Here is a 16,950-nt window from a genome sequence, read left to right as displayed (position 1 = left end):
ATTCTGATTTGTGTTAGTTTTTAATAACCTGTAAAATATACGCCCCCTGACTGCACTGGATCACACATTTGGGAGATTTTCTTTAAAGATCAATGATTCTACATGCGCTGAGCTGGGCTGGCACCCAGGAGCTTAGTTGAACTCTTTGTGCCATCGCCTGTCCCAACATTTAACTCCACGCTAAATTTATAGAACTAGTTTGACAAAAAGGGCACATTTTTCTAAATTAACTGCATACTGTCTAGGCTTCACCCTTAATTTTGTATTATTTTAGTAAAATGATTTATACAATTAAAAATCGAATTCAGCCTCCCTAGATTATTCTGCTCTAAAAGAGACGTTACATAAATAAATACATTTAACATTCTATTCTTTCCCCAGTCCTCCGTACGCTCTACTTACGTATTTTTCAGGGGGGATAACAGTGCCGCTTTAATGAGACTAATGTTGTTCTTTGCTCTATCAGTGTGGAAATTTCTGTTCTGTGCCAGTAAATGACCTGTTATTTGGTTCGGTTCCTATAAGAGCATTATTTTGATTGCCCTTAAGGACAGAGTCTGGTGGCCCTGAAACTTTGATTTCAAAACATCTGTAGCTCTTAAAGCACAGGCTTGTTTTCAAGGGCACTTCTCTGGCTATTTGGCTGGGGAGTCAAGGAACACAGACCTTTTATTCCTGTGTGACTGTAGGAAAGGACAAAGTTAAAAGATGTGTTGCTTTTGGTAATGCGACAATGTTCAGATTAAGCAATTACATCGTTTTTAAAAATACATGTACTAAAATCCACAGATGGCCGCAACCCACGGGCCTCATACTAGGATTTGCTAACGTTTAAATGTGCCTAATTATGTGTACTATTTGGATTTAATCTTTATGAATATAGCTATGTGGCCCCAAAAAATGTTTTGCCTAGTGTCACGAATCCCCCACTCTCTGGCTTCCACTCTCTAAGTGACCGCTTCACGAATTGGCATCTTATACCACTCGGGAACATGCATAATCTCTTGGCGCCGTGGTGGTTCATGTAATTTTTTGGTGTCAATGGTTTCAGTACCAGGATAATATAAGAATATAGCTCAGTTTGTTTCTACCTTGTCGTAGTGTTTGTTGGCCAAGAGCATTTTTGGTGATTCTGGTTTTGGACTCAGCTCTGTTTATCAATTTTTTTTTATTTATTTTTTTTAAATCAATGTTTATTAGATTTTTTCATATATCAGGAAGTGATACAGAAAAAAGAAATAGGGACGGGGAGTAAAGCACGATGGTTACAAAAATTGGGTCAATTAGCCCGAATGTGTACGCATCTCTATAATTGCATAATCCTGGAGAGTAATCTGTATCTCAAGAGTTTCTAAGTCATTCTCCTGGAATCCTTCAGCCATATACATGTACCTTGGGTCAGACAGTCTTAGTCTCTATGGTCTTCCCAGCTTCCATGCAGAGTGTGAGGCAGGGATAAACCATAGAGATCAACTGTCAGGTTTTCAAAGACTGTCTGACTCAAGTTGCATGGGTTTTTCTGTTTTGTTTAGTTTTTTAAATATACTTCATTTAAAATTAAAATAATCTATTTATTTCACTACTTGATAAAAGGATGTCCTTTAAGTTCCCTTTCAAAACACGTTGACCTAAGTTGTGGTGTACATTTTGTATCTCTGTAGAGTGCAGAGTGATCGTGAAGAGCATGACCTTGCCATCTGGATCATCGCCTATGAAGCTAGTAAGCCTGCAAGAAGCACAAGCCATGAGCTTGTCAGCCACACATCCTGCCCGAAAAGAGAGGAGGGAAAACAGCCTTCCAGAAATCGTCCCTCCCTTATTCCATACGGTCATCGATCTACCTGAGAACAAGTGAGTTCCAAATATAATCCTCAGCTTTTATAGTCTCAGCTAAGGTTCCTTTAGGCTTTCTAGTTCTCCAATTAGTTAAATAAGGTCTGTTTGCTTTGAGTCAGCCATGTATTGTATTAATAATTAATGTAACTACTTCTGTATGCTGGGATCGTTCAATAAATGTAAGGGTGGACAGTTCAGTGAAGATGATGAATTTCATAAACAGGCAACAGGAATTGTGGGCAGCTGATCATGGTGGTAGCTATGGTAAGTAAGTGGATAATGGCCCCCTTTGCCTGGTGCTTGTGTAGAGCTAAAACACGCTTGTGAATAGAATTCTTGCTCTAGGATGGAACAGGTGATGGTGGACAGAATGGAGGCATATTTCTTGCTGCAGTCAAATGGGATTTAATGCACCTTTTCTAAAAACTGAGTTTTTGTTTAATCTGATTAAGGGATTGTGCTCTATGGAATAGCTGAATTTTCAATAATTTTTTTTTAATTCTTCAATTAGGTATATGGGGTGGAGGGGGCGGTCTGATTGTGGTCTAGGAGAATTCTATGCGTTAGTCCATTTAGAAAACTGTGATTAGGGATGTGATTAGACTGAAAGGATGACTGGAAGATCCATGGGTCAGAATGAGAGGCTCCTGACTGGTGGAAGCTCTTCCTAGTCTGAGAGTCTGCCACTACTTGCCTGTACAAATGCAGAAATGTAACAGCTTTATAGCAGAGTATCCATTTTGGATTTGTTTTACTGCATGATCTTTATGATGAATTTGGAAATATGGGTGACGTCCAGCCTGCTGTGTCCATGCAAGCATACACTGTGAACATTGGGTCACATACTGCATATAACATACATGATAAGTTTGCTTTAGACGCCAACGTACTATATACTCTAAACACAAAGAGAGAATGACGTGACTGACTGCATTTCCTTTATTAAATATGTTCCTATTGTTTCTTTCAACGCATTTAACATTGTCTTCTTAGAAGAGGAAGTGTCCGTCCCTCCTACTTCCTGCTCAATGGGAAGGTCACAAGCTACTAACAGGAGGTCAAGCGTGGACTTTCACAGGAGAAGCTACATTTGTATTTTGTCTAGTTCTAGGTGTAATTAATATTTCAAGTTCAGAGTTTTGCTAATCAGTTTTATTTGGTGTTTATCTCACTTCTATCTCATGTAGCATCCTAGAGGAGCTGACTGAGGACTGTCTGTCTCTAAAGTATATTCAGCTCGATTTACTAGAGCCTGACAGACTGTTTTGGACTTTGCTTTGGTGTTCGAGTAAAGTTATGCCAAAATTCTATCTATTGTCTGACGTGACTTTGCTGCAATGCCAGTTAGTGAAGGGTTTTGCTTAGAGCAATAGCACCACCTAAGAAACCGCAGACATTACTAAACAATTTGCTATTCACTAAATAGTGTTGCAGTATCAATGGTTAAAAAAGCCCCTTTAGTGGTGTAACACCTAGTGAAACCACGCGCACAATATCACTTGGTGATAATAAATTAACCCTATCAGTGCCACACATTTATTTATTTTTTTTAGATTCTTCTGACCCTCTCATTATTATAAGTGTGAGGGGAGTAGCTAGAGACATATTTTTAGGGAGTGGTTGGGGCTTAGCAGACCCTAGCCACCGGGGGTCAGTGGTCACTTGACATCTCTTGAACCCTTATTCGTCATTTATTAATAGGGGTTAATCCCTAACAATATTAAAATCTTTAAGGCCCCTTCGAGAAGACTTGGCATATACTGGGCCCTTTCGGTTCATATTACATTTTATAGTAAATCCCCCCCTCCCCCTTATAATATTGTAAAGCACTGCGGATCTGTTGGCGCTATATAAATGGCGATAATAATAATAATAATAATAATACTGGAGCCACATGACTTGCATATACTAAGCCCTTATGGAGCCAATAATATTTTATAAAATTGTAACATATAGCATATATATTATACATTTTTATTTTTTTGTTTGCATTAGAGAGACCCTTGTTTTTCTCAGTGAGTAAGAGTTGATCAGGTCTCTGTTATGACAGAGTGGATCGGGTCTCTCCTGTGACCCTTGTTTTTCTCAGTGAGTGAGAGTTGATCGGGTCTCTCTTATGACAGAATGGATCGGGTCTCTCCTATGACCCTTGTTTTTCAGTTTTGTTTTTCTTTCCTTTTTTCTGTTTTTAGCTGGAGATAGCTGTGAAGTGTCACTGTTTGTAACTGTTATGGGCAGGCTTATGTCTGCTTTTTCCCGAACATTCTGCGTTTCTTCTGACAGCACCCGCATTACTACAGTGTTAATTACTAACCTGGAAGAGGAGGTAACAGAACCTTTAAAGGGGTACTGTCCCTTCCCTGGAAAATACACCATTAAATAAATCATTGAACATTACTTGCAATATGTTAACTTAGTTTCATGAAAGGCTCCATGTTAATTTACATTCTATAGTACAGATTTCACAAATGACATATTCCAGTTAAAGCCAGGCCAAACATTTCAGATAGATATAAGAAATAGAAACCTAGTTTAATTAGAGATTTAGCTTAATTTCTAATTGTCATAAATACATGTTTGTTAAACTTAGGGATACATATAATAAAAAAAGTCCTGAAAGTGACAATTCCCCTTTAATCATGGGAAGTTTAGTTCTTTAACATGCCAAGTTTAACCATCCCTGCCACTAGAATTCTTTCCGGACTTATCAATGAATAGATTGTCAAGAAAATGTACGTCAGATTTCGAAACCGTACTCTCTATGGCCGCAAATGCTTCTACTAGACCAGCACCTGAAGGACTCCAGTTCAGTGTTAAACCATTCAAAAGACGTTTTTTTATACTTGAAGGTAAGAGGGGTCTCCTGGGACCATAACCACTTCATTCGCAAAGTAGATAGTGGGAACCGCACTCAATCCCAACGGCCAAGGGTACTCCGGATCAGGACCAGCAATCTCAGAATAATACACGAAAAAGAGAGGACCACAGGCACTCCAAATTGAAACTGTATGCAGATTTATTAGGAAAAAATGCAACGCCAAGCAACGTTTCGACCAACAAAGGTCTTTTTCAAGCTCTTTGTTGGTAGAAACGTTGCTTGGCATTGCATTTTTTCCTAATAAATCTGCATACGGTTTCAATTTGGAGTGCCTGTGGTCCTCTCTTTTTCGCATAACCACTTCATTGACATGAAGTGGCTATGGTGCCCTGAGTGTTTCTTTAGGTTCCTTCACACCAATATCCTTGAGAAATGCTGCTGTGCTATGTTGACTCTTCGTATCTCTTGTATTTGGTATATGGCAAGATTAAAGGGACAATATATGCACCCAGACCACTGAAGCTCATTGAAGTGATTTGGGTGCAGTGTCCCTGTCCCACTTAGTCCTGCTATGTAAAACATTGCAGTTTTTGAGAAAAGTGCTAAGACAGCCTTTAGTGGCTGTCTAGTAGACAGCCAATAGTGGCGCTTCCGGGAGTTTACTGGACTCTGGGTCGTTTAAGTGACGCTGGACGTCCTAATGCTCTGCAGGAGGACATCCAGTGTCGGTGAAATCCCTATAGTGAAGCACTGATTCAATGCTTTCATATGGGGAGGACCTAATGCACTCATTGGGTTCGCCCATCGGATGAAGTCAGAGGAGGCGAAACATCAACCCAGTGCAGAGAGACGCAAACAAATTAGGTGGAGCAAAATGATATACTTTCCTCTCTTCTTCTAATGTATCTAGAAATGCTGTAAAGATAGAGAGGTATATAATAGTGCTTTATTCTTTATAACATATGTATCAATTCTGTTTATGTTGCTATGCCCTTGGATTCCTTATATATCGGTATTTTCTTAATTTCGCTGTCTCCCCCCCCCCCCCCCCCCCCCCCCCCCTGGTGGAACGCATCCAGATTTCCATATTATCGGCAGGGGCATTTGGATCACCCAAAAAGATCCACACCAGAGCCAGGGCTAGTATATGGCTCTACTCGGAGTGTATACATATGTTTTAAAGATATCTGCACTATTTTATATCTCTCTATCCTTACAGCATTTCTAGATACATAAAGAAGAGAGGAAAGTATATCATTTTTGCTCTACCTAATTTGTTTGTGGTATATAAGATTTAAGGTATAGGTGTAGGGAATACCTCACAGGCGTTTTAAACTTTTAACCCTTCTGGATACACCACCTCTGCGCTAGAAGCAGGTAAGTAAACAAAGGGGTTTTAACCCTTTATGTATTGCAAGGGGAGGGACCAGAGAGCACTATTGTGTTAGGAATACAGCTTTCTATTCTTAACACTATAGAATCCCTTTACGCATTACATAAAGATGTTGTTAGACTGATGGAATTGATACCACAAGAGCTTGCAATTGAGGATTACTTAATTATGACTTGGCGTGCAGTTTGTTGCTCTTGTGACAGATAGGCATATTGTGTTCTTGCAGTTAGTGTGTGTACCTGGTTATATAGATAAACGCTGCCTAATCTGGAGTTTAGCAAACATTGGATGCTAGCCGAATGCACGTCATCAATCCCCGGCCGCTGTAATTAGCTCCGGCACTAAAATAACAAACAGTTGCTGGTAAAAGACAATGGAAATGATGGCTCCCAGCTCAGATCTTTTGTATAAATTGCTCTCTGGAACAAAGACATTAAGTGTACAAAGGACATAGAAGCGTACTTACGGAACAAAGCCGAGCACGGTGTGCTGTGCGTGATTTCCTCATTAGAACATTTGAGACTTAAACATGAATTGAAAGCTACAGCTACAAGGAGCCTGGCAGGCATTTTATTATAATAAAGATTAGATGCATCTCTGCCCCCCCCCCCCCTCAGCCTGATTGAGAGTGATAAGAGTCACAGTCTGCTGCATCTTAAAGACAGGTACTATAAGTCCCCCAAAGTCCCATACCTCCGAACCCTAACCATAAGTTCTCTATAACCTTAAACACACCTAAGTTCTAGCTAACCATAAGCACTCCTTAAAGGGACACTCCGGACCCGTAGAACATTTTAGCTTGCTAAAATTCTTAATGTGTGAAGTGTGTCCTCATTTTTCAATTTTACACAAAGATTTCCACAGAAATTGTCACTTTTATAAATTAACCTTGTTACACCCCCTTGGCTTTCAAGGAGACAACTGATCCTGTTACTTCCTGGTTTGGTTAGCTCAGTGGAATTAAACTTGAAGCAGCAATTGCCCAGAGCACCTGCCTTACAAATTCTTCTCATTGAGCTGCACTGGAAAGTCTGTGATTGGACAGCCACAGAAGGTCTGGGAGGGGTTAGAAGGGGAAGGCTTGCAAAGGCCTTTAGCAAGCTATTTTTAAATATACCCACATTAAAAAAAAAAAAAAAACATTATTATATCCATAAATGGTTTAATTTGGGGTATATCTAAAAAAATAGTGATTTTAAAAATAGTTTTATTACTTAGGCAGTGGAGTGTCCCTTTTCACAGAAGCACCAAGTATATCAGTATACTCTGCACTCTAGTGATAGTAGTCATTATACGTAGCACTATAAAAGCACTGAACTCTTTGGGTCATTTATATATCAACATTTGTGAATGTGAATTGGTGAGATTTATTACAACTTTATTTTTATAAACATTTTTTTGTTAGAGCGCAGATACGTGCTAACACTGGTTTTAACTTTGTTTTTCCTTACCAGGAAAGGTTGAAGTATCTTAACATGTATAGCTTAGAGGAAAGACGAGACAGGGGGGATATGATAGAAGAATTACAGAAAGATGTGCAGATTGGATAGCTCCCCTTTAAAAAGAGAAAAGGGGGAACGCTCCCAATCAACCTGGTATTTGGAAAAGAACACTAATTTATTGGACATGTATCTTGGACGTGTCCAAATGTGAAAAAGGTATCACTAAAGAAAAGCATATGAATATTTGGAAACACTAGATACACACGTATCCTAACATAAGCAGTGAGACACTGTAACTTTATTAAACAAACTGTAGAGAGGATACAATGTGTCAGTGTCCAATAAATGCTTCATCTTGAAAAAAATCCTAAGTGGATATGTCTCAATACCCCAATACCAATCAAGGCAAATTATGCTAAAATATAAATTGTATGGTGGTAGAGTAGTCCACAGAGGAAAAGAAAAGAAAATGTGATACCTTTAAATCTTAATAGAAGTTGTACAGATAGAGCAGTAGAGACAGTATTGCACAAAATAAGGAGGGACACAAGCTGTCCATTTGAACAAAGCTTTAAAGTTGCCTAGAGTAGTTGGTTAAATACTTGGGAGTAATAGAATAAGGTGGTAAATCAAATAAGGTACGAAATTCCCTGTTAGTCCACTATTCTAAGCTCCTGTAAACTCCCCCCAACACCTTTGTGGGTGTTCTATCCTTGGTAGAACGCTGTGCTATGTCCCCTTCGACTGCTATCATTAGACTAGTCCAGCTTCTATTGAAAAATAAACAGACATTCTGCTAACGAAAATAGGAAAAAATAATAAATAAATAAGTGTCAATAGAGGATTCCCTCGTGCATCGTGATGTGCTCAGTGAGTGAGGGAGATCCAAAAAGTGAGGGTTTTTCGTTTTGGATCTCCCTCACTCACTGAGCACATCACGATGCACGAGGGAATCCTCTATTGACACTTATTTATTTATTATTTTTTCCTATTTTCGTTAGCAGAATGTCTGTTTATTTTTCAATAGAAGCTGGACTTGTCTAATGATAGCAGTCGAAGGGGACATAGCACAGCGTTCTACCAAGGATAGAACACCCACGAAGGTGTTGGGGGGAGTTTACAGGAGCTTAGAATAGTGGACTAACAGGGAATTTCGTACCTTATTTGATTTACCACCTTATTCTATTACTCCCAAGTATTTAACCAACTACTCTAGGCAACTTTAAAGCTTTGTTCAAATGGACAGCTTGTGTCCCTCCTTATTTTGTGCAATACTGTCTCTACTGCTCTATCGGTACAACTTCTATTAAGATTTAAAGGTATCACATTTTCTTTTCTTTTCCTCTGTGGACTACTCTACCACCATACAATTTATATTTTAGCATAATTTGCCTTGATTGGTATTGGGTATTGAGACATATCCACTTAGGATTTTTTTCAAGATTAAGCATTTATTGGACACTGACACATTGTATCCTCTCTACAGTTTGTTTAATAAAGTTACAGTGTCTCACTGCTTATGTTAGGATACGTGTGTATCTAGTGTTTCCAAATATTCATATGCTTTTCTTTAGTGATACCTTTTTCACATTTGGACACGTCCAAGGTACATGTCCAATAAATTAGTGTTCTTTTCCAAATACCAGGCTGATTGGGAGCGTTCCCCCTTTTCTCTTTTTAAAGGGGAGCTATCCAATCTGCACATCTTTCTGTAATTCTCATATAAATATTGGGGTCCAAGCCCACATTTAGGTGGAACTGGTACCACCACCCTGACCCTTTTTCCCAAGTCTCCAATCCAACAGTTTGTGGATCAGGGACGACGGGATTCAATACCTAGCTTTCCCACTTAGGTATATGATAGAAACATTTAAATACATAAAGGGAATCAACACAGTAAAGGAGGAGACTATATTTAAAAGAAGAAAAACTACCACAACAAAATGACTTAGTATTAAATTAGAGGGACAAAGGTTTAAAAATAATATCAGGAAGTGTTACTTTACTGAGAGGGTAGTGGATTCATGGAATAGCCTTCCAGCTGAAGTGGTAGATGTTAGCATAGTGAGGGAGGTTAAGCATGCGTGGGATAGGCATAAGGCTATCCTAACTATAGGATAAGGCCAGGGACTAATGAAAGTATTTAGAAAACTGGGCAGACTAGATGGGCCGAATGGTTCTTATCTGCCGTCACATTACATGTTTCTATGTATGACTATACTGCGTCCTTTTTAAAAAGGCCTCCTCCCGACTAATAAAACACTTATTTTTGCTGAAACGCGTTGTGTCTGAAGCTGTCATATTTGTGACAGTTTATAAATATTTCAATAGAAATGGTCATTTTTATAATTCTGGGCAGAATTTTTGATTTTGTTTGCTCTGCAGAGCTTACAGCAAGAATGCTCAGCGAAAGTCTATGCTCCCAAAATTTACATCTGCTGAATTGTTAAAAAAAAATCAATCAATGTCGGGTTCCTTTAAATATTTTTTTATTAAGAATGCAAAGATGGCTCCTGAATAATTCATTAATTGGATTTTGGCACTCAGAGCTCCCTTTTAGCTCCTGTTACACCGTGATCTGTAGCCTTGAAAGCTTGCACTCTAATTAGTTAAGACAATAAAGATGTCATCACTTGAACTTGACATGGAGCCTGTGATATAGACACATTGAAAGCCGTTTAGTGCAAATTGCCTGTCGCTAACTTTACAATGAGCTCAGGTCCCAGCAGCTGATGTCTGTCTGCATTTAGTGTATTCTTGAGAGAGCAGTAGATGAATAAGCTAAATCTTTCACACTGTTACATTTGCATTACTGGGACGAATCCTGGCTCACATGTAAGCTATGGCTTCCGAATACAGACACAGTTTACTAAGCAGGAGAAGAATACTGAAAAAAATTACATAGACAAAAAAAGTTACTGTAATGATGAATATGGAGGAAGACTGCCACCTAGTGATTTGTTAAACATAATACATTTAGTGTGTTTATAATTTTTCTCTGTTTTGAATGTAAAAAAATGTTTACCGTTGTCATGGAAATTGATCTATAAGCAAAGACAAATATGCCTATTCTATTACAAAATAATCTATCGTCCATGTTATTCCATGGGTGTTAATTTAAAAAAAAGCATTTAAATAGCCACCCAGGCAATCCTAAAGAACACTTGATTATACGGCAATATGTTACCTTGTATTTCCATCGCTTGCTTGTTCAGCTATTTGGTTTTAAATAATGTCTAATTTTGTGGATCATTTCATTGTGCCTGTTTAATGATTGTGTTTATAAGTGATGCTGTTTAATATATGCAGTGATGATGCAGGTATTTAGAATGTTCTGTATAGACACAGAGCTTTTTAATGTAACATTATGTAATTTCGAAGGACAGTGCCCTGTGCCGTATTGTGAAACTATGAGTATTGCTGGGATACAATGAGCACTGTCCTTGAATCGCCCCTCCAAGATTTCCTGCTGAAGGAGGCAAACAAAGAATGAGGTTTATTATAGCATTCCGTGGGAGGTTATTAAACACCTTCAGTGTTGATGCTTTGTACCGGATGCTAATGCTCCCATAGATTACAGAATCACAGGCGTGTGGAGAAGGATATAGTAAGGAAGAACAAACCCAAGGGAAAAGTTCTAAAAGTAGAGCAGTCACCCTGGAAACCAATGGAATGTTCTTGTTCATTGCTCCAACTGTAAAACACGAATTGCACTCACATCTCCGTAGGTTGTAACTGCTCTACTCACCTACCAGTGGGCAGTAAGTTCTTTGCTCACCTACCAGTGGGCAGTAAGTTCTTTTCTCACCTACCAGTGGGCAATAAGTGCTTCTCTCACCTACCAGTGGGCAATATGTTCTTGTCTCACCTACCAGTGGGCAATAAGTGCTTCTCTCACCTACCAGTGGGCAATATGTTCTTGTCTCACCTACCAGTGGGCAGTAAGTTCTTTTCCCACCTACCAGTGTGCAATAAGTGCTTTGCTCACCTACCAGTGGGCAATATGTTCTTGTCTCACCTACCAGTGGGCAATAAGTGCTTCTCTCACCTACCAGTGGGCAATATGTTCTTGTCTCACCTACCAGTGGGCAGTAAGTTCTTTTCCCACCTACCAGTGGGCAATAAGTGCTTCGCTCACCTACCAGTAGGCAGTAAGTGCTCTGCTGACCTACCAGTACAGCAGTGGATTTTTAGTGGATTTAGTAATATTGCAAACAGAGCGTGCGTTCCAGAGGGCAGTATTGAAGGAGGATTTAGAGGAACATGAGATGGGTATGAGATTAGTGTGGATCCTTGGGTTAGTATGTGCAGAGTTTGCCGAGATGGGACCGGGGTTTGGAGAGACATCACCAGCTGCTTGGAGCAGAAGGATAGAAAGGAAGTGAAGGTGGGAGTAGGATTTGAAAGTTTTGTAGGAGGGTCTGGATGTAGAGGATGTGGGAGGAGTTGGTGTTTAATAACCTCCCACGGAATGCTATAATAAACCTCATTCTTTGTTTGCCTCCTTCAGCAGGAAATCTTGGAGGGCCGATTCAAGGACAGTGCTCATTGTATCCCAGCAATACTCATAGTGTAGAGTGCATGGGATGAATAGAGAGGGGAGGGGAGTAAAGTGGAAGCAATCAAGATGGTGTTGCCAGGGACAGGTGAGTGAAAGGATAGGGATATTTTAGTAATGAGAGAAGTTAGGGTTAAAGTGAAAAATAGAAGGGAGAACATTAGAGAAAATGTGTATTATATAGATATGTAGATCATATATACAAACACACACAAATATCAATGAGTGTTTAAACCATTGTAAGGATGCAGTGTGTTAAATGAATTCAGGTGAGGAGAGGTTTAGTGACTTGATTGGTGTGTTAAGGAAACCAGCTGATTTGCACTATCTATAAGTAAGGTAATGACCATGGGGTGGGATGGTGTGGTGTGGGGAGGGGAGGGTGGGCAATCTTCCAGAGATGATACCTCAGAAGATTCTGCAGGACTTGGTTGCTTGGGAGTGCTGGGTGTTAATGCTTTTTTAAGGGGCCCAGTCTGAAATATAAGGCCTGAGGTTGGAAAAAAAGAAAATAAATAAAACACACTATTATGGGTGGGGAGACATGGGGCTATTGAGGTAATTAATTAGAGATGAAAAACTAAAGGAGAGAACATTTGGGATAAAAAGATATTAAGGATCAGATAGGTGAAAGTCATAAACCATGAACATAAATTTACAAGATTATCAGTGAGAGTAGTAACACTAGGTAAACAAACAATTAACAAAGTCTTAGAGAATGAACATAAATTGACATGATCACACCAGCTTTAAGAAAAACAAAAATAGAAGATCAGGATGGGAGATATAGTTATCAATTAAGTAGTGAAAGCATAGGGAGGGAGATGGAATAGAACACAAATTTTAAGATAAGAGTTTAAGGAAACAGTAATCCAGAGATGATACCTCTGCTCAGAAGATTCTGCGGAAACCTTGTGGGGAAATACTGTATAAAAGAAGCAGCTGTACCATTAAACCTTGAGTTTTACTTGACCCTCAACTCGCAGCCTCGACTCGTGTTTGGGGGGGACAGCTATAATCACTACAGGGATTACTATGCTCTTCATACTCCCTTTAATAATCACTAAGCTCTTGTAAGAGCTTGTTCCTGCTTCACTCTCTGGGAAAAGAGAGGTTCACCCACTGGGACCTGGAGCCTTGTCCTAGGTCCAAGGTGGGTAAGAGACGGCGACACCCCAACCAAGCTGTGGCGGTTCATGGGGTCTGCAGTGGTTATGGTGTCTGGTACGGTGCTGATGATCCTTGGTAAACACTAGGAGCATCCGTCTACGGTCTAACCCTCAGCTAGCCTGGGGCAACCGTAACAGTGTACAACTCACCTCCCACTGGGAAATGAGTGCTGCATTGCACTTACGATTCCCTACTTGATTCTCTCGTATGTTGCTGTTCTAGTAACACTGCAGGTGAATATTCTATTGGAAAATAATCTATCGTCCATGTTATTCTATGGGTGTTAATTTTAAAAAAGCATTTCAATGGCCATCCAGGCAATTATAAATAACACTTGATTATACAGCAATATGTTATTTCCATCGCTTTTTTTCTCAGGAGGAAGCTTTCCACCAAGTCTAAGAAATGGAAGTCCATCTTTAATCTGGGGCGCTCTGGGGCGGAATCAAAATCCAAACTGAGTCGGAACGGAAGCGTTTTCGTGAGAGGGCAGAAGGAAATGAACGGTGAGCCTAGAATATGGATTAATTCTGTGATTAGATGATGGCCCCAGCATTCTGTAAGCATCCTTAGACCTCCGGCAGGAAACTCGCAGACATACTACATCATGCCAAAACTGTGGTGATGAAAGTGATTTTCTTTTCTTTCTGTCCACATTCCTGTACTGTATGGATTTATGGTTTGTTTTGGGATTTATTTACATAGAGAGGTGTATTACCTGTTTGTGGTTTAAACAAGCCCCGGGACATCATCATTCTGTTGGTCACAAGGGTGGTCTCACCTCTAGCCCTTTTAAAAATCTTTTTCTCTAATGTAAATTAATGATCGAGGCCTCCTGGCTAGTAGTTGTGGTTTGGCTTCAAGTCAGCATGGTGGCTCTTGCAATATGTCTGTCCTATCCACTGGCTGCACTTTCCCATACATATACTATGGTGGATCTGACATTCCTACTGTGAGGGGAAGAGTATGGAGGGGCTAAGTAGTGTATGACAGCTGGTTTATTAAAAAATCCCCCAGACCAGTAGTTATCCTTATCCTTATATGGCAGGATTACGAGTCCTACAGTGTAATATGTGTAATATCATATATTTTTTTATTCACAGAGAAAACCACCATACGGCCTGCTAAGAGCATGGATTCTCTTTGCTCTCTACCTGCAGAAGGTGAGTTTAACAGCTGATCGGAGTGGAGGAATTAATTGAGGAGAAATGTGTGCATCTGTACATTGTTATCAAGTTAGGTACCGCCATGGGTCATCAAAACACTAGATAACCAGATCAACTTCAATCCATATTATTAGTGATGGCCACAATGTTATTGTTGGTGATTTAGACATCTGAACTATGAATTGACCTTTTGGGGTACCAGTGCTCTTTGCAAACAAAACAAAAGACATAACAGCCTCAGGTACTGGGGATCGCAGGTTACTAATGCAAGAGTATCTTTCGTACCTTGTCTCGTACTACATTTTATGTACAAAGCTCAAGTGGCAGCATTACAAAGTAATTCATGCCATTGTTAATTTATATTAGAGATAATTAATCAAATAAAGCACACTGCGGTTTATTACTTAACTGGGAACTGACAGTAGCCAAACTGGAAAATAGGTGGAAAGTTTTCCAATTCTCTTATTGGACTAAAACACAGGTTATAGTCATTCTGTGTATGGCAGAATCCCCTTTTATTCCAAATAACGAACTTCACCCCCTAGTATCTAGATAGATGTAGCACTTGCTTTGATAAGTGGTTCTTCCCATGGTGTTTTGCTACTTTTTCTGATTATGTTACATTTAGTTCATGTTTTCTCAATTAGGTGAGGAGGAAAAAGTCAGCCGTTTCAAACGTTCCGTGGGTTCCGGTGGCTTCTTCATTCCAATGCCAAAATCACGTGCCACAGGCAGTGGGAGCTCAATTGATGTCAGCAAACCTGAAAGTGAATTTGATTCAGAAAATGTAATTGGAGCTACAGGAGACTCACGCACCGGGTCAGACAGAACAAACCCTAAAATATCCCAGTTTAAACCACCACCTGAACAAATGAAAGTATTCAGAGTTGGCGAGGACTTGGAGAATGAGCAGACTTCACCAAAAATAAGGAAGATGTTTTATTCTTCAAGTGATGGCCCAGCCAAATCAAGCTTCCCAGCCAGCCTTTTTCCTTTGGAAGCTTCTCCCAGACACCAGAGAAAAGCCATTAACATCTCAGAACCATTTGCCGTGTCTGTACCACTGCGTGTGTCTGCAGTCATCAGTAGCAATAGCACCCCATGCAGAGGATCTACCAAAGAGCGACATTTCCTGTCCAGCTTGGAAGAATTGCCTTCATTAGAGCCAGATTCAGTAGCCAAATTAACAGTTCTGGAAATGTCCTTCAATTCTGGACTTAAAGACCAAACGTATACACCTAACCCAAATGTGAAGGCAACACCTGAAGAAGGAAAGCAATCTTCTCCAAAGTGTGCAGATGACCAAAATCCACCAGGTACAGTAACACATTGAGATTATAAAACAACAAGCATAAAATAGTTATGATTTCTTTTATAAATTCATCATGTATACATCTCTTATGCCAAACCGTCTCAACTTTCTCCACAAAATCAATATACCCTTCTCTCTTTTTCAAATGAAACCCTGTAATAAATGTGACTGGTGGCATCAGGCTATTCATTGAAGCTATGCAAATAAATAAACATAATAGTGACAGCAGCAAAATATAATTTTCACAAAATGTCAGTCTTATATATTTTGGATTCCCGGGATCAATTGAGCAAGCTTTGATACAATCAATTATCTTAATCTTTCACTGCATTTATGTTTGCTGTTCATGATTCATGATGATAATTGAGGGTTTTATAGTTAAAGCTCATTCTGTGGTTAAATAATTGTAATATTTATAGCACTGTGTTATCCACTGATTAAGGCTAGGTTGGTCAGAGAATAGTCCAGATCGTGGAATAGCAAAATTCTAAGTAGATTTTCTTGACATCATTTTGTCATCAGTTGGGACTTACCTTCCGAGAGATCAGTACAAAATTGCTTTAATTTGAGTAATAAACAAACTACTCTGCATTGTTATAATAGTTAATGGTTTCTACAATTTTAGGCACTGTAGCAGATGACAAGAGCAAAGACATCAAGGAGGGTGTGTTGGAAAGGACACAGTTGCAAGACACAAGCTCCAATCCCAAGGCAGATGACAAACCATCGTCTGAACACGGACCCGTGTCTATCACAAGCCTAGAGAAAGCAATGGGCTTGGAATCCGTTGTCTCTGACCAAGTTGAGGCCGTAAGAAATGACGTGGAGGATCTCTTCGACAACGATCAGGTCTGCATTAAATTCATAGTTTGTATTAAATTTGTCCCAAAAACTCCTTTATTGGAAATTGAAAATAGCAGAAGTGTTAGTAAAAATGCACACGCTACAGGACATGAGAAGTACCAGTTGAGGAGAAGAAATAATTTCTTGCATATGAAGAACTGAGATTATTGAAGATGCATTTACTTTGCGTGTACGTAGTTCAACACTTTGTAAGACATTGAACACATGCATGCACCGTTTATTTCAGCATAATAAGTGGTGCATTGTGAGTGTAAGCATATGCTCTGGTGACCTATTTTTCCAAAATGTTTCTGGAAGTTTTGTTAACATAATACAATTCCTTTTTTTCTGCACCTTATACTCTACACTTTTAGCATTTAGGTCAATTGAAAACAAAATATTCACTAGACAT

General features: G+C 39.4%; 1 protein-coding gene across 1 annotated transcript in view; it reads left to right on the top strand.

Moving 5' to 3' along the window:
* Nucleotides 1-16,950, top strand: part of ARHGAP31 (Rho GTPase activating protein 31) — a 167,826-nt gene that overhangs the window by 138,936 nt on the left and 11,940 nt on the right. The window contains exons 7-11 of the mRNA XM_063446470.1: nt 1,662-1,851; nt 13,596-13,723; nt 14,321-14,380; nt 15,031-15,699; nt 16,321-16,544. Coding sequence (XP_063302540.1) covers nt 1,662-1,851; nt 13,596-13,723; nt 14,321-14,380; nt 15,031-15,699; nt 16,321-16,544 — 1,271 coding nt within the window. The remainder of the gene's footprint in view (nt 1-1,661; nt 1,852-13,595; nt 13,724-14,320; nt 14,381-15,030; nt 15,700-16,320; nt 16,545-16,950) is intronic.

This window comes from Pelobates fuscus, chromosome 1, assembly GCF_036172605.1.
Source record: "Pelobates fuscus isolate aPelFus1 chromosome 1, aPelFus1.pri, whole genome shotgun sequence".
Classification (NCBI taxonomy): domain Eukaryota; kingdom Metazoa; phylum Chordata; class Amphibia; order Anura; family Pelobatidae; genus Pelobates; species Pelobates fuscus.
The sequence above is the reverse complement of the archived record's forward strand: the minus strand, read 5'-3'. Positions and strand labels throughout refer to the sequence as shown.